Source organism: Vipera berus, assembly GCF_964194415.1.
Source record: "Vipera berus genome assembly, chromosome: 8".
Classification (NCBI taxonomy): domain Eukaryota; kingdom Metazoa; phylum Chordata; class Lepidosauria; order Squamata; family Viperidae; genus Vipera; species Vipera berus.
In genome coordinates, this window is record NC_138211.1 from 23573508 (window position 1) to 23599502 (window position 25995).

The 25995-nt window shown below is 46.4% G+C and overlaps 3 protein-coding genes across 7 annotated transcripts in view; 1 reads left to right on the forward strand and 2 right to left on the reverse strand.

The window, feature by feature from the left end:
- Positions 1 to 7070, reverse strand: part of POLB (DNA polymerase beta) — a 63145-nt gene extending 56075 nt beyond the window's left edge. For 2 of the 3 annotated variants that reach the window (XM_081334068.1, XM_081334066.1), the window contains exon 1: positions 6856 to 7070. In XM_081334068.1, coding sequence (XP_081190194.1) covers positions 6856 to 6916 — 61 coding nt within the window. In that variant the 5' untranslated portion in view covers positions 6917 to 7070. The remainder of the gene's footprint in view (positions 1 to 6855) is intronic. The other variant, XM_081334067.1, reaches the window with a different exon arrangement.
- UFM1 (ubiquitin fold modifier 1) lies at positions 6995 to 15096 on the forward strand. The gene is made up of 6 exons (XM_081334071.1): positions 6995 to 7055; positions 7146 to 7202; positions 7671 to 7728; positions 8040 to 8079; positions 13050 to 13082; positions 14044 to 15096. Coding segments are annotated over exons 1-6 (288 nt in total). The 5' UTR covers positions 6995 to 7053; the 3' UTR covers positions 14142 to 15096.
- Positions 15097 to 16690: 1594 nt separating this feature from the next.
- The window catches only part of KANSL3 (KAT8 regulatory NSL complex subunit 3), a 31429-nt gene continuing 22124 nt past the window's right edge, over positions 16691 to 25995 (reverse strand). For all 3 annotated transcript variants that reach the window (XM_081334057.1, XM_081334058.1, XM_081334056.1), the window contains 6 exons: positions 20621 to 20778; positions 19687 to 19799; positions 18901 to 19126; positions 18378 to 18517; positions 17987 to 18140; positions 16691 to 17370 (listed from right to left, as the gene is read on the reverse strand). In XM_081334057.1, coding sequence (XP_081190183.1) covers positions 16817 to 17370; positions 17987 to 18140; positions 18378 to 18517; positions 18901 to 19126; positions 19687 to 19799; positions 20621 to 20778 — 1345 coding nt within the window. In that variant the 3' untranslated portion in view covers positions 16691 to 16816. The remainder of the gene's footprint in view (positions 17371 to 17986; positions 18141 to 18377; positions 18518 to 18900; positions 19127 to 19686; positions 19800 to 20620; positions 20779 to 25995) is intronic.

Genomic DNA, 25995 nt, shown 5'->3' on the forward strand with positions numbered 1-25995 from the left:
AAGATTAAATATTTGGGGCTATATCTTTCAGCTTCTAATGTAAAATTATACAAAAATAATTATGAATTGTTATGGTTAAAAATACAAAGAGTTAGATAGTTGGAAAAAACTACAATTATTTATTTTTTATTTATTTTATTACATTTATATACCGCCCATTCCCGAAGGACTCAGGGCGGTTTACAGGGTGATTAAAAAACCAAGATACAAAAGTTAAAAACAAATTTTTAAAAAAATTATATTGGTCCCTGCATAAATAAAACCCCAGTTAAAATAAGATTAATCCTCAGCCTGGGCCAGAGAGCTCGAAGAGCCAGGTCTTCAGGTCCCGGCGGAATGAACGGAGGTCGGGGGCAGTCCTCAGCTCCACTGGCAGCTGGTTCCAAAGGGCAGGCGCCCCCACTGAAAAGGCCCTATCCCTGGGTGTCGTCCACCGGCAATCTCTTACCGGTGACACCCTGAGAAGACCCTCCCTGTGGGAGCGCACTGGACGAAGGGAACTTGATGCCAGCAGCAGGTGTTCCCTCAGATATCCCGGACCCAAGCCATTTAGGGCTTTATAGGTCATCTCACCCGGAGGGCAACCGGAAGCCAATGCAGCTCGCGGAGTAGAGGTGTTACATGGGAGTATCGGGAAACCCTCATCACAACTCGCGCGGCCGCATTCTGCACCAGCTGAAGCCTCCGAGTGGTCCTCAAGGGCAGCCCCATGTAGAGAGCGTTGCAGTAGTCTAAAAGGGAGGTCACGAGCGCATGAGTGACTGTGCGTAGGGCATCTCGGTCCAGATAGGGTTGCAACTGGCGCACCAGGCGAACCTGGGCAAAAGCCCCCCTGGTCACGGCTCCTATATGGTCTTCAAAATTGAGTCGTGAATCCAGGAGGACGCCCAAGTTGCGAGCCCTATCAACGGGGGGTAACACCTCACCCCCCATCGTTAGAGATGGAATAGTCTGGTTGACCCGAGATGCCGATATGCACAGCCACTCAGTCTTGGCGGGATTGAGACAAAGCCTGTTTCTCCCCATCCAGACCTGGACCGCCTCCAGGCACCGGGACATCACGGCGAGGGCATCACTGGGTTGGTTCGGGGTGGAAAGAAAAAGTTGGGTATCATCAGCGTACTGATGATACCCCACCCCGAAACCACGAATGATCTCACCCAGCGGCTTCATATAGATGTTGAACAGGAGGGGCGAGAGAACCGACCCCTGAGGAACTCCACAAATGAGAGGCCTCGGGGCGGATCTCTGCCCTCCCGTCAACACCGACTGCGAACGGCCCAGGAAATAGGAGGAGAACCACCGTAAAACGGTGCCTCCCACTCCCAACCCCCTGAGACGCCGCAGTAGGATACCATGGTCGATGGTATCAAAAGCCGCTGAGAGATCTAATAGGACCAGGACAGAGGAGCAACCCCTGTCCCGAGCCCTCCAGAGATCATTCACCAGCGCGACCAATGCCGTCTCCGTGCTGTATTCGGGCCTGAAACCCGATTGGTACGGGTCCAGATAATCAGTTTCCTCCAGCAACAGAGGAAGCTGATGCGCCACCACACTCTCAACAACCTTCGCCAAAAAGCGAATGTTGGAGCCTGGACGATAGTTATTTAAAACAGCTGGGTCCAGGGCAGGTTTCTTGAGGAGGGGTCTCACCACCGCCTCCTTCAAGGTGGCAGGGAAGACACCCTCCTTCAAAGAAGCAGTTATTACTGCGTGGAACCAGCCAGGAGGGGCAAGGATCCAACAAACAGGTGGTGGTGCTCAGCCTCCCTATGATCCTGTCCACATCATCAGGGGAAACAGGATCGAACTCAGTCCAGATAACATGCTCAAGACCGTCCGATTCCTCCACATCAGACTCTGCCCAGTCAGAGTCCAGACCGGTCCGGATCTGAGCGATTTTGTCCGCCAGATGATGACTAAACTCCTCGGCTCGTCCCCGTAAGGCAGGGGTGTCAAACTCAATTTCATTGAGGGCCACATCAGCATTGCGGTTGCCCTCAGGGGGCCGGGTGGGTATGGCCAGGGTGGGCGTGGCCTACTGGGTGGGCGTGGCTAGAGTGAATATGGTCTACTGGGTGGGCATGGCCAGCCCTACATCGTTCGCATCAAGGGCGCCTATGGGGGCCTGGGCAGGAGTGGGACAGATCTGAGGGTCTCTGGCAAAAGGAGGGTCTCTGGGCCAGGGCCAAGGCAGTGGGGGCTGTTCCCTCACTGTTTCCAGGATGGCTTCGCAGGCCACATGAAACCACTTTGCGGGCCAGATCCGGCCCCCGGGCCTTGTGTTTGACATGTCTGCCATAAGGGATCCTCCCTCACCTCCTGATTAAGGAGGGAGCGAGTTACCCTAAACAGGGCGGCCGGGCGATTATCCCAATAATTATCCTTATTGGGAAGAATCGCAGCAGTAAAAATGAATGTTTTGCCAAAAATTTTATTTTTGTTTCAAATGATACCTATACTTAAAAGACTCAAATTTGGAGGAATGGCATAAAGGTATTAATAAATTTGTTTGGGCAGGGAAAAGACCAAGAGTTAAATTTAAGATAATGCAAGATGTACGTGAAAGAGGTGGTCTTAAAATGCCCAATTTTAAATTATATTATGAGGCTGCTGCTTTATCATCAATTAGTGACTGGTTTAATTTAACACAAGGGAGATTATTGAATATTGAGGGTTATGATTTGTTATTTGGTTGGCATGCATATTTGTTGTATGACAAGAAGGTGGATAATGTTTTTAAGATACATATATTAATTTAATTTAATTAATTAATTTATTAATATTTCTATACCGCCCTTCTCCCGAAGGACTCAGGGCGGTGTACAGGGCAAGAATAAAACACAGAAATTTACAAAAGATAAAAGGTAATTAAATACATGCCCAATTAAAAAATACAGTTAATACATACTAAAAACCCCAATAAAAAATAGTAAAAACCCCACCAATCCCCCCTCAGGCCAGGCCGGCTTGCTCGAACAAGTATGTTTTCAGATCGCGGCGAAAGGAGCGAAGATCGGGCGCCGTCCGGAGCTCAACCGGTAACTGGTTCCATAGCTCCGGGGCGCCCACAGAGAAGGATCTCCCCCTGGGGGCCACCAGTCGACATTCTCTGACCGGTGGCACCCTGAGGAGACCCTCTCTGTGGGAACGCACAGGGCGGAGGGAAGTAGACGCCGGCAGCAGGTGTTCCCTAAGGTACTCCGGACCCCTGCCATGTAGGGCTTTAAACACCATTGCTAGCACCTTGAATCTCATATTAAGGTATGCTCTGTTGCGAGTTTGGAAAAAATATCGACATAAGTTAAATTATAAAATACCAATTTGGGCAATACCTAAACATGCAATAGAAAATATAAATGTGGGATTTAAATATGATGTGATTACATATAAAGAAATTCTTAGGATGGAAAGGAATGTATGGCAATTAAAGCCATATAATATTTTAAAAGAAAGGAAAATAGTACAAACTTGGTTCCAGTATGGGCAGTTATAAGCTAGATGGAAGGAAGATCAGAAAGTTGGTATTTCGATAACTGATGGAAATTTGGTGAAACAAATCAGATATCAAGGTCAAGCACATATAAGAAGGATATATAATGCACTGATAGAAATAGACTCAGAAACGGAACTGGTTAAAGATTGTATGATAAAGTGGGCCCAGAATTTTCAGGAGGTTATTACAATGGATACTTGGGAAAAGATATGGGTCAGAAATGTAAAATTTACTCAGGCTCAAAATTTAAGAGAGAATTTTTATAAAATGTTTTATAGATGGCATTTAGATCCTAAAAAATTAGCAAGTATGTATCCGAACTACCAGCCTAAACGTTGGAGGTGTGGTTGTGAGGATGCAACCTATTATCATATATGGTGGACTTGTAAAAAAGTCAAAGCTTTTTGGATTAAAATTTGGTGGAACACGCAGAAGATATTTAAGAAAAAGATAAGGTTTTCTCCACAGTTGTTTCTGTTGGGTATTATTACAGATTGTACTGTTATAGATACTAAATTGATGTTGAATTTAATTACGGCAGCAAGACTTTTAGTAGCGCAATATTGGAAGAAGGAGGAACTGCCTACTATAGAAGAGTGGACTTTGAAAGTTTCAAACCTGGCGGAAATGGCAAAGATTTCAATATATTTGAAAGAACAATCGCAACAGAGATATATTGTGGAATGGAGAAGATGGATTGAGTATATTCAGAATAAATATGGGACTAAAAAGTTTCATTTAGCATATGAATAAGTATTAGTTTTATATGATGTATTATTAGTTATTCATTATTTGTTAGTAATTTAGTTATGTTTAAGGGGAGTTAAAGTGCGATAGAATTTAATGTGTCTTTTTTGGTTAGTTAGCATATTTTAGCTTAAGTTTGTAAAGTTTATACCCTGTATTCAGCTCTGGGAGGTCGGGGGGGGGTGGGTGGGTAAGGGGGAGGGGAGGGGGGGGGAGGGAGTTTATGTTTTTAAAAATGTATCTTAAAACTTTTCAATTAAAAAAAAGGTACTTCAACAAAGTATTAGTTTAAGTCTGTGTGCTTATGCAACCATGTTATTGTATGGTTTTTGTTTTCCCCATTAAAAGGTTTATTGAAAAATAAATTGAATCACACAGCTTATACATTACATTAAATATGGAAAAAATTCTGAAGTGATTTATGTACGTCTGGTTGTTTTTTTTTACAAAAAATTGGCATTGTAACAGGGGTGGATTTTTTTGTACTCAGTGTAGATTCAACAAAAGCACTGAAATTTGGAATACTGTTTAGCATTAATCTCCAAACAAATACTGTTTCAATAAGAGTATGCAAGGGGGGGATGGAAAGTCTTTGGGATTATGATAGCAATTTTCCCGAAGCTGGGCTAGGAAATACATTCTAATAATCAGAGTCAACAGGAGCTGAAACAAAACCTATCATTTGCTCATTCTTCACTCAGCAGTTTTTCTGTTTGCCTATGCATTTCCTACTCCGCAGGAAATAGGAAGATTCAATATGCTTGTATTCCTCATCTGCAGATGTTTTGTCCTCGTGCTCTAAGAAGTTTCTAAGCTCAAGTAGTATTTGAAATAATAGAAAATACTTATAGCTTCAGTTTTTTATTTTGGCAGCAAGATTCTGAACATTTTGTTACCAGACTAGGCAACATTATCAGCAAGATTTTATATAGCTCCAAACGAACAACCAATCACACAATCAACTAACCACACTGGCACACAAGACATTTATAAGCAAAGAAAATTAGGACAGAAACTGGTAACAAAAAGTTCAGAAACTAAATTGAAACAACCTTGGAGAGCAAAGCACTGCCAAAATCAAATACCATTTTTCTAATAGAATTCTTCATTGGCCAACATGTGATTGGACACATGCACATCTGTCTACGTGTGTGAGCTCTCAGGGTTTCTACAAGCAACAAACCATGTTCATAATAATCCAATCATCATAAATCATAACTCAGTGATAGTCATACGATACTAAATAAAAGCAATCAACATAAATCATAAGACACAAACAAGTAAGTGATAGTCATAAGATGCTAAGGTACTAGGAAAGAGGAGGGGGGTAACAGTAATAAAGGTAAAGGTTCCCCCTTGCATGCATGCTAGTCGTTTCTCACTCTAGGGGCCGGTGCTCATCTCCGTTTCAAAGCCGAAGAGCCAGTGCTTGTCTGAGGACATCTCCGTGGTCATGTGGCCGGCATGACTAGACGCCAAAGGCGCACGGAACGCTGTTACCTTCCCACCGGAGTGTTCCCTATTTTCCTACTTGCATTTTTATGTGCTTTCGAACTGCTAGGTTGGCAGAAGCTGGGATGAGTAACAGGCGCTCACTCTATTACGCGGCACTCGGGATTTGACCCGCCAAACTGCCAACCTTCTGATCGACAAGCTCAGTGTCCTAAAACAAGTCTTGTGGGAATTAGTTATTTAGCAGACGGATGAGGGGGAGGCGCTGTCTTTGCGTCTAGCTCAGGGGTAGGCAACCTCGGCTCTTTTATGACTCATGGACTTCAACTGAGGGAACACCTGCTGCCAGCATCAAGCTCCCTTCGTCCAGTGCGCTCCCACAGGGAGGGTCTTCTCAGGGTGCTGCCGGTAGGTAACACCCAGGGGGAGGGACTTCTCAGTGGGTGCGCCTGCCCTCTGGAACCAGCTGCCCGCGGAGCTGAGGACTGCCCCCGACCTCCGTTCATTCCGCCGGGACCTGAAGACCTGGCTCTTCGAGCTCTCTGGCCCAGGCTGAGAATTTTAATTTTAATTGGGGGCTTTTACTTTTTCAGGGACTGTTGTAATTTTTTTAATCGTTTTTAACTTTTGTATTTCTTGTTTTAATTACCCTGTAAACCGCCCTGAGTCCTTCGGGAAAGGGCGGTATACAAATCTAATTAAATAAGTAAATAAATTAAATAAACTCCCAGAATTCCTCAGTTGAAGTCCATGAGTCATAAAAGAGCCGAGGTTGCCTACCCCCGAGCTAGCTCTCTGAGGAAGGCGTCGTTGCCACGGAGTTTTACGTCCAGGACGCGAGGGGCCTGCAGGTTCTTTCGCGGGCCTCTCTCTGGCTCCTGCACGAACTCTGCTTCCCGGGGAGAGGCCCAAAGGGCCGCAGTTCAAGCGCCGTGCAGGGAGACCCGGGAGGAAACGGGCGCCGCGTCGCCTCCTCAGAACCGAGCAAAGGGGCTTTCAGGGCCTTTCGGCTCCGTCGGCGCGCGGGGAGCCCCGCTTCCGCCTCCTCCCTGCCTGGCAAGAGCCCCGCGGGGCCCGGAAGCCGCCGTGCGGATCCTGAAAGGCCTTATAACCCTTCCGGCCCGCTTGGCTGGCCCTCCGCCCGGAGCGGCGGCACCCACCGCTGAGGAGGTCGGTGATGGCCTGGTTGGGGTTCTCCTGCGGCGCCTTGCGCTTGCTCATCGGGGCGCAGGAGGAGCGGCCGGGCTGCAGGACGCGGAGGGCCCTCTGCGCGCGCCTGCTCGCGGGGGGAAAGGCGGAGCCGGAAGTGACGCGCGCAGCAGCTCCGGAAGTGGGGCCGCCGGCTTCAGAGGCCGAAGATGTGAGCGGGGCTGCGGGGTCCGCGGAGTGGGGGGAAACCTCGCCTCCTCCCGACCGCTAACCGCCGTGTCTTCTTCTTCTCTCCCCGCAGGGCGAAGGTCACCTTCAAGGTCACGCTCACTTCGGACCCGCGTTTGCCTTACAAAGTGTGAGTACACGCCACGCGCCGGCTCGGCTGGTCACGTCGCGCGCGGAGGGCCGCTGCCCTCTGGAGCGGGGAAGGGGGGGCGTGGCCAGGCCGGGGCGAGCGAGCGAGCGAGCGGGCGCGCGCCTGCCTCTCCCCTCCCCCGCCGGGACCCCCGCCCGGAGCAGCGGCTGCTGCCGTGGGGGAGGGGCGGGGAGCCGAAGCGGGCCGGGCCGGGGTGCCAACCGGGAGCTGCTGGGGCGGGAGGAGCCGCCGCCGCCGCCCAGACTTCGCAGACGTGGCAAAGAACTGTTTGCAGGTCCGCGGAGCCGCTGGGAGCCGCGCTTCCCTGGCCCGGAGCTTTTGCTTCGGCAATAACGCATAGGAGGGCCAGGCCCGCCAGACCAGGCGGTTGGGACTGGGTTCTGAAAAAAGGCTTTGGTGTAGAAATACGTAGCCTCACCAACGTTAGAGAACCATCTGTTTTTGTAGGTTAAGTGTACCTGAAAAAACACCTTTCACAGCCGTCTTGAAGTTTGCCGCAGAAGAAGTGAGTGATTTTCAAAATATCCAAATAGATTTTTTAGCAACATGTTTTGTTTAAAATGAATGAATGAATCTTTATTGCCAAAGTACAACTATGTATACATTGAGATTAGCTGAGCCTCCCTTTGCTCCCACAAAGGAGTGTTTCCTTTTTATTTGGCAGTTTTGAAATGGAATAAAAAGAACAAAATATAGTAGTATGATAGTGTCACTTTCTTCTTATAAAGTAGGAGTTGCACAAATAATTTTTTTATGAAGAGAAATGGCAAGGTATAATTCTATTCTTTTAACTTGTTGTATTTCTATTTAATTTAGTTCAAAGTCCCTGCAGCTACAAGTGCCATTATAACAAATGGTGAGTTTATATGACCCATAATTTATTTTTTAAAAATATATTTTATTGGGTTTTTTTAACGTAAACACCTTGATACTTGATAAATAGCATATTGTCTGGGTTTATGTTTACAAAGTAATCACTAACAATCAGTTTCTGTATTCCAAAGTCCACATAATAGCTTTGCTTGATTTTCTCTTCCAATAATATTCTCTGTGCCAACCTTAAATTAATACAATTCTTATTAGTTTGATAGGTAACAATATAAAGATTTTTCTAAAATTTCTACCAATAATAATCACCTCAATATCATACTTCTTTTCTGGTCATCTTGGTTGCCTCATCATGAATCCTGTTTACAATTCTTATTTAAATTTATTTTCCCTACAATGTTCAAAACATTCTTACTAGTTAAAATTTTCTCAGAGTTAATTACCTTAAAGTATTTAAATCTATTTTCATGTCATGACACAAAAGATGAGAGAGGAAAAAAAGAGAAAAAAGAAAATAATATACTACTTAAAATACATATCCCTCTTAAACTAGTATACACTTATTTCCAAATTTTTTCTGTTCTTTTTACCCATAATTAAACCTACGTTTAATCTTTAAATGTTCCATTTAAAAATCCAATCATTAATCTTTTAACTCTATTCAAAACATGTTTTTATTTATCCATTGGAATTTTCTTAAAATCAATTACATTTAAATATCTAAAACATTTCCTTTATATTGATCATCCCAAACATTTTTGTATTTCGCATATCAAAAAATAAAAGAAAAATACTGTCTTTCTATTTCTTCAACCAACACCCATGCTCAGCTATGTTCCACTATTGGTCATGGATCAGTTGACTACAGATCCTAAGATTTCAAAGCCCAGGATCTGATAGTTTCTGTACATGTACATGCAGCATCAGAAACCTGCTGGGTGGAGAAAGCAGTTCAGGATTAGCCAGTTCTTTCTGCTATACTTTTGGAAGGGTGAAAAGGAAGGTAGTGTGCAGGGCCAATCACCACATGCAGATGGAGCAAAGCTGGTCTGGCAGAATGAGGAGGTCCTCAGGGGTCCTCTGAAGGATACGCGGTGGAAGAGGAAACCCTTCCTCAGTTCCTGGCAGCCATTTAATGGGTAGAAAAAACAGTTCAAACTTTTGTGGGTTTGAACTGTTGGTGAAGATTCTTCAACGGAAAGGCCTGTTGCAGTCTTGAGGAAAATATTTGAATTGAGGACTCCAGTTTGAATAGTTTGATTTGGTGATTTGTTTTCCAGGTTTCATATTTTGTCCTATCTTCATGCTTATTCTATGAGGATTGTCCAGGTAGTCCTCGACTCATCACGAGTCTTTTAGTGGCTTTTCAAAGTTACAGTGGCCTCCCCAAAACTACTTCCAACTCTGTTTCAAAGTTCCAACAGCTGTGCCCATTCCCTCCCCATCCCCGTGGTCACATGATCACATTTTGGGCACTTGGCAACCTGTCTGCTTTGTGATTTTTGGTGTGTTTTGCCAGAAACTACAGCTTACTTTCAGTTTCCAGCAAATAAACCCTTTTGCCATGTTCACTTAGCAATCATTGCAAAAAGATTGTGAAAGTGGGTGCCGTCACATGAGCACCATGGCTTATAATTGTAATTTATTTATTTATTTATTTTATTACATTTATATAGTGTGGTGGCGCATCAACTTCCTCTGGTTCTGGATGAAGCGGATTATCTCGACCCGTCCCAATCGGGCTTCAGGCCCGGGTACAGCACGGAGACGGCATTGGTCGCGCTGGTGAATGATCTCTGGAGGGCCCGGGACAGAGGACATTCCTCTGTCCTAGTCCTATTAGACCTCTCGGCGGCTTTCGATACCATCGACCATGGTATCCTGCTGCGGCGTCTCAGGGGATTGGGAGTGGGAGGCACAGTTCTTCAGTGGTTCTCCTCCTATCTCCTGGGACGCTCGCAGTCGGTGTTGGCAGGGGGGCAGAGGTCGACCCCAAGGGCTCTCGCTTGTGGAGTTCCTCAGGGATCGGTCCTCTCGCCCCTCCTGTTTAACATCTACATGAAACCGCTGGGTGAGATCATTCGTGGTTTTGGAGTTGGGTATCATCAGTATGCTGATGATACCCAACTTTTCATTTCTACCGCAAACCACCCCAGTGATGCCCTCGCTGTGATGTCCCGTTGCCTGGAGGCGGTTCAGGTCTGGATGGGGAGGAACAGACTTCAGCTCAATCCCGACAAGACTGAGTGGCTGTGCATTTCGGCATCCTGGGACATTCAAAATGTTTCATCTCTTTCTATGGGGGGTGAGTTCTTACCCCCCGTGGATAGGGCTCGCAACTTGGGAGTCCTCCTAGACTCACGGCTTAACCTAGAAGATCATATAGTAGCCGTGACTAGGGGGGCTTTCGCCCAGGTTCGCCTGGTGCGTCAGTTGCGGCCCTATCTGGACTGGGATGCCCTGTGCACGGTCACTCATGCGCTCATGACCTCTCGTCTGGACTACTGCAATGCTCTCTACATGGGGCTTCCCTTGAAGACCACTCGGAGGCTCCAACTGGTACAGAATGCGGCCGCGAGAGTTGTCTTGGGAGTTTCCCGGTACTCCCATGTTACACCTTTGCTCCGCGAGCTGCATTGGCTACCAGTTGTCTTCCGGGTGAGGTTCAAGGTTCTGGTGATGGTTTTTAAGTCCTTACATGGCATGGGTCCGGAATACCTCGGGGACCACCTGCTGCCGGCGTCGACTCCCCTCCGCCCTGTGCGCTCCCACAGAGAGGGCCTCCTCAGGGTGCCTCCGGTCAGAGAATGCTGGCTGGTGGCCCCCAGGGGGAGGGCCTTCTCTGTGGGCGCCCCGGCTTTATGGAACCAACTGCCGGTGGAGCTCCGGATGGCACCGGATCTCCGCTCCTTCCGGCGCGGGTTAAAGACCCATTTATTCGTACAAGCTGGCCTGGCCTGATGGGGGAATGTCTGGGTTTTTATGGGGTTTTTATATTTGACTGTTTTAATTGGGCAATTTATTTAATCTTTTTTTTAACTTTTGTATCGCTATTTATATGCCCTGTTCACCGCCCTGAGTCCTTCGGGAGAAGGGCGGTATAAAAATCCAATAAATGAAATGAAATGAAATGAAATATACCGCCCTTTCCCGAAGGACTCAGGGCGGTTTACAGGGTGATTAAAAAACCAAAATACAAAAGTTAAAAACAAATTTAAAAAAAATTATATTTGTCCCTGCATAAATAAAACCCCAGTTAAAATAAGATTAATCCTCAGCCTGGGCCAGAGAGCTCGAAGAGCCAGGTCTTCAGGTCCCGGCGGAATGAACGGAGGTCGGGGGCTCAGTTATGGTTGTGAGTCAAAGACTGTCTTTATGCCTGGCCTAGTCCTAAATTAGGCTCACCCACATCAATCAAACCTGACAATGAGCCGCTAGATAAGCAGGAGGGAGCTAACATATTATCCTTTAGAAGAAAATTCCCCTTTAATTACCAAATGGGCATGAGCAGCTTGCCTATGAAAACAGAAAAAGGCCTAAGCTTTGCAGATACTTGGTTTTCTTAAGGGTGAACCAGAATCTTGATGGGCTCTGCATTGTGAAGGGCATCTCAATACTTTGAAACTTGGAAGTGTTTCAACTATGCAAAGGTGCTTTTTCAAAGGGCAACTGGACTGTTCTTTCTTGAGGAAGAAGAAAATGTTTTTTCCTCAAGGAAAAAACAGTCCAGTTGCCTTTTGAAAAAGCACCTTTTAGACCAGGGCTTTTCAACCAGTGGTATGGGTACCACCTGTGGTACATTGGCACCTGGCAGGTGGTACATGACCATCCTAGAAAAGTGGTAGTGGGGGAGGGGAATGAGCTGAACTGGTGGCAGCACCGCACAAGCCTGAGCGAGAGACGGCTGGAGCTGCAGGGCTGTCAGGGCTCAGCGGAAGCGCCAGGATCAGCGCTTCTTCGGGGATGTCAGGGTTCAGCAGAAATGCCAGGATCCAGCTGGAGCTCAGCACTGATCCCGGTGCTTCTGCTGAGCCCAGAAGAAGTGCCAATCAGCTGGAATGTTGCAGCATCTCCAGGGTCTTGTGATTTTATATTCAGATGCTCGGCAACTGATTCATATTTATGACGGTCACAGTGTCCCAGGGTCATGTGAAGTGATCAAAACCTGCTGCAACCACCCAGCACACGGGGAGGGGGGGAATAAAAACCAAGCACCCCACCTCACCCCTGTTGCCAATCCTCAACAGAAATGCTCACAACAATGAAAACCTCGAACAGGAGGAAAAGTGCCGCTGGGCAGGCAGGCAGGTGTCTTGCTTGGCTGTGGCTTGGGGGGACACTTTTTTTAGTGCCGTTGTAACTTCAAACAGTCACTAGGTGAACTGTTGTAAGTCGAGGACTGCCTGTACTTTATCACTTTTTTCCTTTTTTTTTTTTTGGTCATCAAGTTTTTGACACCTTGCTAGGCGACTGGCAGTACTTGGATGTTGCGATATCCTAAAAGTGGTACAATGGGTGAATAGGTTGAAAAGCCCTGCTTTAGACAACCGTGCCCCAGATGACTGAGAATCCAGACATCATTCCACTGTGCAGTGTTTGGAATTTAAGGCAGGAATGCAGCTCCTATCCATAACTGCTTAAAGTCTTTCCTTGAATTTGTCGGGTGCAGCCATCTGGAGCTGCCAAGTGATCCAGGGAATGGTGGGCTGCTTTAAGGAATTGCAGGCTGAGTCCTCATGCTCTGTGGTATCTTTTGGCCTTTGAAATGTTGCACAGTTTTAGTTCTAAAAATAGCACTGGTGACTTGTTAATGCCTATTCTGTTGAAATCCAGTAATAAAGCTTGCCCACTTGTTTCTGATTACATGTAGTAAAATCGTGCTAGCTTTTTCATAGAGGGCACAGGCAATCTGATTTTGTTTCAGCAATGATTCCATTCCTTTTCATGGGATCAAGAGGGGATATCACTAAGTAACCTTTTTACTTTCCCCCCCCGCAGACGGAATAGGAATAAACCCTGATCAGACAGCTGGTAAGTGCCTGTAAAATTCTAAGAGTATTTTGTAATGAATTCTGTACAGATGTACTGCTGTAGATATTAAAGATATGGGATAGCAAGAAATAGATTTTTTCCACCATATAATATCAATAAAGAAACAGCATGAAGCATCATCCTGACAACTTTTTCCAAACATTTCTGAATAAAATTATGTTAAGACATGAATTGGCAGATCCCTGTTCTTGTGGTGAATGAAGACTTCTGCAGTTCAACAGACTCTGGAAACCTAGACTGCTGACTATTGTCTGTGCAAATATGCATCTCTTGAGACATGCATAGCATTTGCAAGTGTGAACAAGCATAAAAGCTTATAAGTATTTTCATGACTATGCTTTTACATTATTGCTGCTCAAAACAGCCTTTTACAATAAGCTCATAAATTAGTTGTGGTTCTACTGCTAGGTCCAGGCAAGCCGTAAACCGTTTGGTTAATGTGTGACTCAGATGTTCTGTGTGATCCCTGTAAGCTTTTTTTTAATCATTTATGGTAAATGGTAAAATGCTTTACCCTGAATATGTCTACATCAGTTAAGAGTGTCACTTTTTAAGAATAGGTTTTGTCTAGAATTTGAAGTCTGAAACAATCCTACCCAACACGAGAATAATTTTTTTACCTAGATCTGCATATTTGTGTAATGATTGTAATTTGTGAAAATATTTCATGAACAAAAGATTGTTAAAAAGGCCTTGTGAGTCCAGATGTCTTGAGAGTGCAGTGTGTTTATAAAGGTCTGACCTGCTGCCATGTTCTCTGCTACTCCCTAGCAGTGGAGGAGTAAAACATGCAGATCTGTTTTTTTAGAATTTCTGTTGTTTCTTTCCTGCTGCACCTTGCAGAATTATGTTTATGTATTTACTAAAACATTTAATTAAAGCACAAGTAAAAAAATCTCGTGTATCCTTTTAGGTAATAACCTTCCTTTCCTTTTTCCAGGGAACGTTTTCCTGAAGCATGGTTCAGAATTAAGACTTATTCCCAGAGATCGTGTGGGAAGATATTGGCACATGCAGGGTCCACTTATTCTTAGATAACAGAAGTAGCAGACAAATACATCAATCGGCCTGATGCCATCCCAAGAATCCTGCATTTCTCTATAAAATCATTGTTACCACAGTGAACTCACGATAAGAATAGTAGTCAGAATGTCATTTTTGAACCATACCTAAAGGAGAATCTCATCACCACTACCAGGCCTGCCTTCTTTTTTGAAGTCTCTCAGCTTGTTTGCTCTTTGAGTTTCCCAGTTCACTTGGAGCTGACATTCCTAACCAAGGGGAGCCGGTAAATGGATGGTGTTTTCTGTTCCTTTGAAATGAATAGAAAGCATTTTCTTGTGTTTACCAGCAATGGGGCAGCTACTTCTATAGCCATAGCAAGGCAGTTTAATACATTGATAAATGATTAATTTGGTTTAGACAATGTAATCATGTATTGAATATTATGAAAAGTATTATGGCACATACATCCAATGCTTGCTAAAAGTTTGTGTAACTATTAGGAATCCTTTATTACATTCCAAGAAAAAAGGCCATTTAAATAGCAAGTAACCACTGGGTGCTTATATGCTTAAATTGTGTCAATGTTGTTTTCTTGAAATCATGAGTTTTGTTATCTCATGTATAGTTTCAGGAGAGATATTTTTATGTGGAAATGCATTTTACCATAGATAATAAATTATATTTCTGAGCCCTACTGGGCAAAAAAACATAAAGCCAGCCCTTTCATGAGAGTTTTCAAAATGCCAGAGAGGCTCTGGTGTGCCAGACTGGTTCCCACTAATCTTCAGGCTTGGGTGGGTTCAGATTTCAACTGTTCCTTTTCTTTATTTTCCCAATTTTTGAGTAAAGTTTGCTATAGAACTGCATTCTAGCTAAGGGGATTTATTATTAATTGAAAGCCATGAGTATGCTTAGAGGTTTAACCTTAACAGAACTTGATAAATGTTTTGTTTGTGGAAGCAAAATAAAGTGTCCATCAGTAATGAAAGCTCTGTCTTATTGGCTTGTGGGTTCTCAAAAAAAGGTATATCAGGAATATTTCTGCTCACCCTTGAAATAGTAAAAGACTAGAATTTTCTGGCAGATTAACACTCGCTGCTATTGAGCAAGATAAAAAATTTTCAGCACCTCTTCAATTCATGAGGTCTTTCCCATTTATGCCATTTCCCCTAGTTTATTTGGGAAGGACCTGATGCATTCATTAACAAGCGTGACCTTGTTAATGAAATTTATTTATTTTTGGGACTTATATGCCGCCCTATCTCCCGAAGGACTCAGGGCGGCTAACAACAATAAAAACAACAATACAAAAGTTAAAAGAAATTAAATAAACAGCCCCAAAATAAATTAACTAAACAATTAAAAATTAAAACATTTTAAAAACCTGTCATCAATCCAGGTCAGCCTGATGAAAAAGGAAAGTTTTGAGGTCGTGGTGAAAGGACGGGAGATCCGGGGCCATCCGGAGCTCAAGGGGGAGTTGGTTCCACAGGGCTGGCGCTCCCACAGAGAAGGCCCTCCCCCTGGGGGTCGCCGGCCGACATTGTCTAGCCGACGGCACCCTGAGGAGGCCCTCTCTGTGTGAGCGCACTGGGCGACGGGAAGTCGTCCCCGGCAGCAGATGGTCCTGCAAATATCCCGGGCCTAAGCCATGTAGGGCTTTAAAGGTAAGTACCAGCACCTTAAATCTCACCCGGAAGACAGCCGGTAACCAATGCAGCTCACGCAGGAGGGGTGTAATATGGGAGTATCGGGATGCTCCCATCACAACCCGCGCGGCCGCATTCTGTACCAGCTGGAGCCTCCGGGTGGTCTTCAAGGGCAGCCCCATGTAGAGAGCATTACAGTAATCTATCCTAGAGGTAACGAGTGCATGAGTGACTGTATGTAGGGCATCTCGGTCCAGATAGGGGCTCAACTGGCGCACCAGGCGAACCTGGGCAAATGCCCCCCTGGCCACGACTCCAATATGATCTTCAAAACTGAGTCGTGAGTCCAGGAGGACACCTAAATTGCGTGCCCTATCAACGGGAGGTAACACCTCTCCTCCCATAACCAAAGATGGAACCTCTTGGACAAGTTGAGATGCCGGTACGTAAAGCCACTCAGTCTTGTCTGGGTTGAGCTGGAGCCTGTTCTTCCCCATCCAAATCCGTACCGCTTCCAGGCAACGGGACATCACATCGAGGGCATCGCTGGGTTGGTTCGGGGTGGAGATAAAAAGCTGGGTATCATCAGCATATTGATGATACCTCACCCGGAAACCACGGATGATCTCACCCAGCGGCTTCATATAGATGTTGAACAGGAGGGGCGAGAGTACCGACCCCTGAGGCACCCCACAACTAAGGGGCCTAGGGGTTGACCTCTGCCCTCCTGCCAACACCGTCTGCGAACGGCCCAAGAGGTAGGAGGAGAACCACCATAAAACCTTGCCTCCCACTCCCAACCCCTCAAGACGTCGCAGCAAGAAATGGTTATGCCACCCTTACACACACTCTGCCTATCCACTCAAGAACTCCAAAAAGAAGCATCTAGACTGTACTTAATATTTGTGAAAAATAGCCCAGCCCTTTACAGAATTAAAAGGTGGTACATACACAAAAAGTTTATTAAAAGGGTCAAAGAAACAAAACAATGCATCCTCTTGTCATGGAATGATAAGCTGGGCCTTTAATTTTACTTCCCATGGTAAAGCCAAAAAGAAGTCAAATGGTGGGATGTCCTGGTTTCTGGCTGAGGGCAGCCCCAGCGGTGGGGATGATGGAGGAGCCAGCTAAGTTGCTGCTTAAAGTAATAAGTGTGGTGCCAGCTGCTGAAGGCAACATACCCTGTGGAAGCAAATGTCTGCTTGTGAGGCTCTCCCGGGTGTGGATGATGGTACTGCTGTCATCCATTACAGATGGTACTCTGCCCAAAGTTTCCATAGTCCCAGGGATCATCTCCCCTCTCTGTCCTAGGCTTCGGTCAGTCTTCAAAGCTGTTAGCGTAGAGGTGAGTATCACTGTCTTGGAAGCTGTCTGCAAAACAGGTCCCACTTTAGAATGCCCCAAACCGCAAGGTGTGCTGGTTGTAGTCGAGGTGGCAAAGGTCACAGCTCCAGGAAGGGAGGAAGAAGTAGTAGAGGAAGCTGCAGCAGTTGTTTGGACAGCTGTGGCTTTCAGAGGAACAGATGCAGCTTCTGCCATGACAGATTTTGTGAGTGCAGACAGTTTCGCATCTGACATCACATAGAGGGTCTTCATAGGGCTCGTGGTAGTTACTAGGTAAGAAGGGACAAGGGAGATGGTTCACATGGTGTTAAATATTCAACTACTATAACTGAACATCACAGGCATGGATTCCTCAGAGAAACCTCCACAAACTGATGAAGTGATTCTCTAATTCTTCCTGTGACCTCTGCTAGCAGCCTTCAAATCAACCAGGCTTCCCAATCAACCCTATAGCAACTGAGTGTCTTTAGTTTCATAATTTCGGTGAACCTGTAAATATGGCAATGATTCAAGGAAAGTCAGGAAACATAACGATAACTTTTCCTAAAAATGCATAAACTTTTCTTAAAAATGCATAAATACACCACAGAATTGCTGATGAAACTGATTTAATGCCAGGCTTCCACTTCCACCCTGGTGATGCTGGCTGTGGTTAACAGAAGTTGTTGGGACATTTACTCACTAGTCCCGACAGATGTAATCTGGGAAGGAGCAGCTGTCAGAAAAGTTGATGTTTGATCCAATGTTTGTAACATAAACCAGAGATTTAAAATCAGAAGAACCTACCCTTTATTCTTGGGTGCTATTTAGAATAAGATACATACAATCACTGATGGCTCTAGCCACATGAAGGGAAAGAAAACCAGGGCTATCACTCTTTCTCACCTACAGACAGTGATACCGCTGAGGATGGCTGAGGATCAGCAGGAAGTCTCTCGGCGCTCTGGGTTTTGCCAAGTTCCAGTTGAGGCAACCGTTTACTGGAAGGAATGGGGCTGGAAGTTGGGCAATTCAGATTCCCAGCTGCATTATCTGCAACCTGTAAAGTGGGACAGGCACCATGAACTGAAATGGAGGCTAATAAAAAGTCTGTTCAAAGAATGCTGCAGTGAGCACAAGGTAAGTCAAAACATCACTTCTCATCACAGCAAGTACAGATTTTCACTGAAATCACCCCACGGCCATCAAGAACCAGGTCTCTAGGTGGATGCCAAAGACCCCTGCCTGATCCTCTCCAAAGGACGTACGAGGCAGATCACGCTGTCACCCACATTACCTGGGGCAGTTGGGGAAGCAGCAGCTGCGTCTGCTCCTCCAATTGGCTCTGGGCAGCCCCCCCCGTGGTCTGGCTGAATGTGGTGGCTCGACTGGCCTGTCCCCGGAGGGTCACTGTGATGGTGGTTGGGGCCTTTAAGCCTGGCAAAGAGGAGGCAAGAGTTACTGGAGGCCCTGAAATGCACATTCCAGGAGAGAGCTTTTTGGACATGAAGAAAATCTGTGTGGAATTTCCCAGGCTGGGCCTCAATTACGAACAGTGTACCAGTACCTTAGTTTGTCTAGATGGCACTCTGTAAGGCATGAGTTTTTTTTAAACCTGCAGGGTGATTCCATATGGAACAATAAAAGGGGGAAGGTTACTGGGCAAACTTTGCTAGAGCTGGTACTGGTTCAACTCCAACACTTTGGCTACTGCCTTACAGAGATTCTTTTCTCAAATTGTGTCACTAAGACATGTAATCAAGTGTCAGCCATCCCAAGAACAACTTTTCTTTGGTTTGCTCATGCAGCTGGAATCTTACCTGTCCCCTGACCAGAGATGTGAGCCAAACCAGGGAGGCTACTTGCAAGTTTTGCCAGCCCCCCATTTGTAAGCAGCTGATGAATAGTGGTGGGCTTCCCACTAGCCGAGGCTCCAAGAGATGATAAAGATGTGGCAACTGGGATCGTTCGAACAATAGTGCTTGCACTGGTGGTGATGGTACTCAGGCTCTGGAGTGGTGCTGAAGTTTTCAAGGTTGAGTTGTTCTGCAAGGTGGAAAGAAGAAAAGGTCACAACAGAACCAAAATCATTTTTCTCTATCCTCTTGGGACACCCAAGAATTTAAACGAAGGAGTGCTTAGTCTGCCACACTCAGGTCTTCAGATCACAATAAGCCATGTACGGGCACCCTGTAAAAAGGAAGAATAAAAGCATTCTCCAGAATGCGAAGAAGCGCTCATTCACCTCCATCCTTTATAAGCAGAGGCTAAATATAACTTTCCTTAATCTCACCTTTTCTTAAGCTTCACACTCAGGTTTCCACTTGGTCAAATCTGCATCGCTGAAATCAGACTTTGCCCATTATTTCATACTTCCATGTTCCATTAAAATGCACATTTTCCACCTACTGAAAGGTGTGCTGGTAAATGTTTAAGACCCAGTTCTCCCGGCTCCATTGCCACTGCCCAACAGCCAGCTGCGTGTGAGATGTTGCAGCTTAGCTCTACTCTCAACTAGCTTACAAAATTCCAGAAAAATTAACAATCGACTGTTGCCCGTTGGCACGAGCCACTGTCCTTGGGCCTGTGCTGCCTCTAGTGCCCACCTGTGCCAAGGCCCCAGCAGCAGCAGCACTGGCTGGGAGAGCAGCGGCCTTCGTGTTGATGTCCTGCAGACTGAAGCTCAGACCTTGGAGAAGGCTGCTGGCTGAAGCTGCCCCTAAAGAGAAAAGGCGACAGAAGCTCCGCATCAGGAAATTCAAGGTGTCCTTTAGATATGGCCAGCCAGAACAGCACGTTGGCCAATTCATTGGGATTATATATCTGAAGCGGGTCCCTCTGGAATGGAACCAGAACTTCTTGGATGGGCCCCTGCATCTGGAAGGTCCACTGCTACCTTTGTTATTGTTTGTTTTAATAGAGGATTTTGTCTCCAAATTTCACTCACTTGGAAGGACTACATAGAGGGTATTGGAGGGGCCGCCTCTTCCCAGTTCCCAGATTTAGCCCAAGAGGCACATTATGGGCCCTGCTAGCCAGAGTGTTTCCCTGGGCAGCGCCTGGGGAAAGCCTTTTCTGCCGTGGCCCCCACCCTATGGAATGTCCTTCTTCTCCGAGGTGGCTCCAACCCCATCGGACTTCCTGAAGGACCTCAAAACGTGGTTTTGTCAACCAGCCTGGGGATTCTATGATAGTGTGTGCTAGATGGTTACATGATGGTTAACTGGAATGCGCTCCCTGAACATTTTCTTCACCATCTTGTTTTTTATCTTTATTTGGATTGTGTGTTTTTTTTAATCTATTTTGATTGTTTTATTGTGTATGCCATCCAGAGTCGTTACATGAGATGGGGAGTTATATACATGATATAGTTAGACAGACGGATTAAACACGCTTAAACACAGACATCTGCTCCATTGTGACTATGCCAGTAATGCCAGTGGCCAAGCAGTATCCAAATTTGGCTAAAGACAAGGACGCTTTCCTATCGCCCTCCTCCGAGGGCTGCCTCTCCCTTACAGAATCACAGCCTGAAGTTACCTGGGAGGGCACCGGCAGACTGGGCCTGCAAGCAAGTGGTGCCGCTGGTCACGAGTCTGTTCTGCAGAGCATGGAAAGCACTAGGCACTGTGTTGCTCGGGATTGTAACTGAGGGTGTGGGACTGATAGAGGAGGGGCCGTCTGTTGCAGGACTTGGCCTAGGAAATGAGAAAAAAAATGCAGTTACCCAAGCTAGAAATCTGGTCGGAGGCAGCTAAGCTGGGTGGATTATACCCGTGGATTTCCTTGCACAAATAAGCTGTTGGTATAGCCAGCTGTGGAACTGCTTGCACACAAAATATTGTTCCCCCCCCGCCCCCAGACGCCGTCACCCATCCTCATCACAAATTCCTGCTGGAGCCCAGGCAGTTGCTCCCTGATAGCCCACCACCAGGGAAGACAGGCTTTTCAATGAATGCTCTTTAGCAGGGCTTTTCAACCTTTCTGCAGCTTGTCAGGGGCGCTCAAAGGCTGCCCAACTTTAAATCTGGAACTTCAGGGTTGAAAAGCAGAAGGGCAACACCGCATCTGCAGGCCTGGCAGCACCTGCTGGAAAACCCCCTGCTTCACTCCCCCGCTGCTATCCCCTTCGGAGCCTTCCTGATCCTGACCGGCCTGCCAGCATGGTCCACCTGCTTCGTCCCACAAAGTGGGGCTCACCCAGCGCTCTTGGCTACTGGCATGGCAGGTCCCTTGGGATCAGGAAGGCTCCAAAGGAGGTAGCTGTGGAAGAGGTGTGTGTGTGGGGGGGAAGCAGGAGGCTTTCCAGCAGGTGCTGTCTCCAGGGTGGTCCCAGGCCAAATGTAAACACCCCACAGGCATGCCTATTTTATATCTATATATTTATTTGAGGGAACACCTGCTGCCGGCATCAAACGCCCTTCGCCCAGTGCGCTCCCACAGGGAGGGTCTGCTCAGGGTTCCGCCGGTGAGAGATTGCCGGCGGGCGACACCCAGGGATAGGGCCTTCTCAGTGGGAGCGCCTGCCCTCTGGAACCAGCTGCCGGTGGAGCTGAGAACTGCCCCCGACCTCCGATCATTCCGCCGGGGCCTGAAGACCTGGCTCTTTGAGCTCTCAGGCCCAGGCTGAGGAGAAATTTTTAATTGGGGTTTTTAAGAGTACAGGGTCAATTTAATATTTTTTAATCTGGTTTTTAACTTTTGTATGTTGGATTTTTTAATTCCCTGTAAACCGCCCTGAGTCCTCAGGGAAAGGGCGGTATATAAATGTAACTAAATAAATAAATAAAATAAATAAATATCCTCTCCTCCTCCTTTTGTCTTCGGTGTAGCTGCAACTGACTCCTTTCCCCAGGCTGCGTGCAGCTCCAGTCGGCTGGAGCCTGGCACAGATCCTGGGCACTCAGCAGAGTCCCAGCAACACTGCGGCTCCAGCTGACTCCCCCACAGGCTTGTGCATATGTTGCTGCTGCTTCAGCTCATCTTCATGCTACTGTCAGAATCCATTTCATTTCTCTTTCTGTGCAAACCCAAATCTCAACCCCCCCTTGGATTCTGCCATTCCCAAGGAAGAAAAGGAATAAACATGGGAGTTTATTGCCCCCATTTCCTCTCCTTAGAGAGGAAATCCTCTCCCCCTGCTCTGAGCAAACACGTGAGCCAGCGAAACCACCGACTATGGCTAAGAAATAACAGGCTGTTTCAAATGCGGGAGGGAGGGCCACCACGCCACAGAATGCCGCTTAAAAGCCCCTCAGCGCAAATCAGACCCATCACTGGCCAGGAGATAAGGGAAGTCCCTAGGCAAACCAAAAGACCCCGCAATGAGGGGGATAGAGGGTGTAGAGTCCCCAACCCCTACCAAGGAAAGGGAGGGAATTCTGGCCTACACTGCAGGGGCGGTGGACACCTCGGAGGACAGCTCGGAGGGCGAAACCCTGGTAAGTGGATCCATTCCACCCATTCTCAAGACAGTTACTATATTAGCTTCCTCCATGCCCAAAGCCGTCAAAGTAAAAGCCATAATAGACCTTTACTTTTGCACCCGCTGCCTCATTAACCCGACGCTGGTGGGGAATTAGGGCATTCCGGTGAGAAGACTAAAGCAACCAATCTCCTTTGGCCAGTTAATGGGTCCATAGCAGGGGGTGGGGGTACCAGCTACCCTAACCACCTTACCAGTTCACCTGTCCCTGGGGACCCATGAGGAAGACATAACGTTTGTAGTGACCCCAGGCATGGAATGCCCAATGATTTTAGGACTGGAATGGCTGAAGAAATGGAACCCCTGGGTAAATTGGAGGACAGCAGAACTCAACTTCCTGGAGGGGGAGCATAGAAGTTTACAACCTCAAAGGGCCCCCCCAACCCGAGGAGAGGAGACAGCATTAGTGGCGGAAGAAAAGAGCTCCCCGCTCACCGGCCCACAGACTGTGCTATAGAATTTAAACCCGGGACAAAACTTCCGAAGTCCAGGATGTACACCATGAGGCAAAAAGAAACGATGGAGATGGAAAGATTCATTAAAAAAACCTAGAAAGGGGAATTATTGAGCCTGCTAAACTCAAAGTGGCCACCCCGGTCCTGTTCAGGGAGAAGAAGGACGGCTCGCTTCTTTTATACGTGGATTATAGGTCTCTTAACACAATTAGTGAATGTAATCTGTATCCCCTACCTACCCCTAATGAAGGATATGCTATCCCACCTATCGAAGGGAAGGATTTTTACCAAACTAGACCTGAGAGAAGCATACTACCGCATTAGGATTAAGGAAGGAGATGAATGGAAGACTGTGTTCAATTATCCAATGGGTTGCTACCAGTTCAAAGTCCTGCCATTGGGACTGCAAGGGCCCCCCACAGTTTTTATGCAATTAATTAATGAAGTGCTAAGAGAGCACCTATATAAGGGGGTCCTGGTTTACCTAGATGACATCCTTATCTTCACTGAGACCAAAGAGGAGCATATTAATCTAGTCAGAGCAGTTCTGAAAAAATTGTGGGCCGCCCACCTATATGCAAAATTATTGAAATGTGAATTCCACCAGGAAAGAATAGACTACGTGGAGTATCGCATATCCCCACAGGGCATCGAAATGGACCCTGAGAAAGTCAGGGCAGTATTAGAATGGGCACAAGGAAGCAATTGGAAGGTTCCCTGAGGTTTGCAAACTTCTACCACCAATTCATCCCTTCATTCGCCCAAATAGCTCTGCCCCTCACAAACTTGTTGAAAACGAAGGGGAGGTCCCCAGTGAAACCCAGCCAGCCCCTGAAGTAGACAATGGAATGTCAAGCGGCATTTGAGAGGTTAAAGAGACTTTTTTCTGCCAAACCTGTCCTGAGACACCCAGATCCCGATAAACCTTTTGTAATACAGGCAGACGCTAGCGATGTGGCGGTGGGAGCTGTATTATTACAGGAAAATGACAAGGGGGCATTGCAACCGTGTGCATATATGTCCAGGAAACTCACAGAGACAGAACAACGTTAGGCCATGTGGGAGAAGGAGGCTTACGCTGTGTTCTGGTCATTTATTTATTTTATTTATTTATTTTATTGGATTTATATACCGCCCTTTCCCAAAGGACTCCTTCAAGTAAATGACTCCTACATGGCGTTATTTACTTGAAGGAAATAAAATCCCCTTCCAGTTCTGGATAGACTACAAAAATTTGAAAGCGCTAAAAACACCCAGGAAATTCACTGCTAAGCAAGCCCGCTGGTCTCAACATTTTAAACGATTCCGCTTCACACTCAAACACTTACCAGGGGAAAAGAATTTCCTAGTGGATGCATTATCTCGCATACCCCAATATAACAGCACACAGGCCACTGACTCTAAACCACTTATGCCCGAACAACAACTGGCAGCACCGGTCACCACCAGGGCCCAAGCTAAAATAAAGCTGCAGGTGGATAGCCAAACTGGAATCAAATTCCGAAAGTCTTTGGAAACTGATGAATGGTTCCAGAAAAATAGACATGTATGCACAATCAAAGACGGACTACCCTGGGTGGGTGAGAAGTTATACATACCAGCCACCCAGAGGATCAATTTCATGCAGTTGTGCCATGATACAAAAGCAGTAGGACATTTTGGGTTTGTAAAAACCTTAAAGGTAAAGGTAAAGGTTCCCCCACACATGCGTGCTAGTCGTTTCCAACTCTAGGGGCCGGTGCTCATCTCCGTTTCAAAGCCGAAGAGCCAGCGCTTGTCCGAGGACGACTCCGTGGTCATGTGGCCGGCATGACTGGATGCTAAAGGCACACGGAACGCTGTTACCTTCCCACCGTGGTGGTCCCTATTTTTCTACTTGCATTTTTACATGCTTTCGAACTGCTAGGTTGGCAGAAGCTGGGATGAGTAACAGGCGCTCACTGTTACGTGGCACTCAGGATTTGACCCGCCAAACTGCCGACCATCTGATCGACAAGCTGAGCGTCCTAACCCACTGAGCCACCGCGTCCCTTAGGTAAAAACCTTACACTTAACTAAAAGGCAATTTTGTTGGCCATCCATGAAAAAGAACATAGAAAGCTATGTGGTCAGCTGTCAAACGTACGTGACGGCTAAGAGGATGCAAGGGCAGTCGCCCGGACTGTTACAACCAGTGGCAAACCCCTCAACCCCCTGGAAAGTTATAGCCATGGATTTTATAGTGTAATTACCAGAAAGCAACGGGAACACTGTCATTTGGGTGGTCACAGATTTGTTTTCCAAACAGGTGCACTTTATCCCGTGCCAAAAGATTCCCGCTCCAAAAACCTTAGCAAAACTATTTGTGCATCACATTTACAGACTGCATGGAGCGCCCCAACGGATCATATCTGATAGGGGAGTGCAATTTACATCGAAGGAATTTTTATCCCTCTTAGGAATTACTCAGGGACTGTCATCTGGTCATCATCCTCAGACAAACAGCCAATGGGAACGCGGGAACTCTGTACTTGAGCCATATTTAAGATGCTTTATTAACTTCCAGCAAACAAATTGGACAGACCTACTCCCTTTCACAGAAGTTACTTACAATAACGCAGTCCACTCCAGCACAGGTTACACTCCTTTTCAAATAGCCACCAGTCAAAGTTTCAACCCCATGCCAGAACTAATCCCAAACGAACCAGAAAACCCATCGCTGAAACAATGAATGGCACAATAGCAAAACACCCAGCCAATCGTTAGGAAAGCTTTAGACGAAGCTAGGCAAGCATACAAAACACAGGCAGACAAAAAGAGAGTTGATCCCACACCATTCAGGGTAGGAGAGATGGTATATTTATCCACAAAATACCTAAAATCCCTACAACCCTGTAAAAAACTCAGACCAAAATATATTGGACCTTTTCCAATTAAAAGAATCATAAACCCAGTAACAGTAGAATTAGAACTACCCAAAGATCTTAGGCAGATAC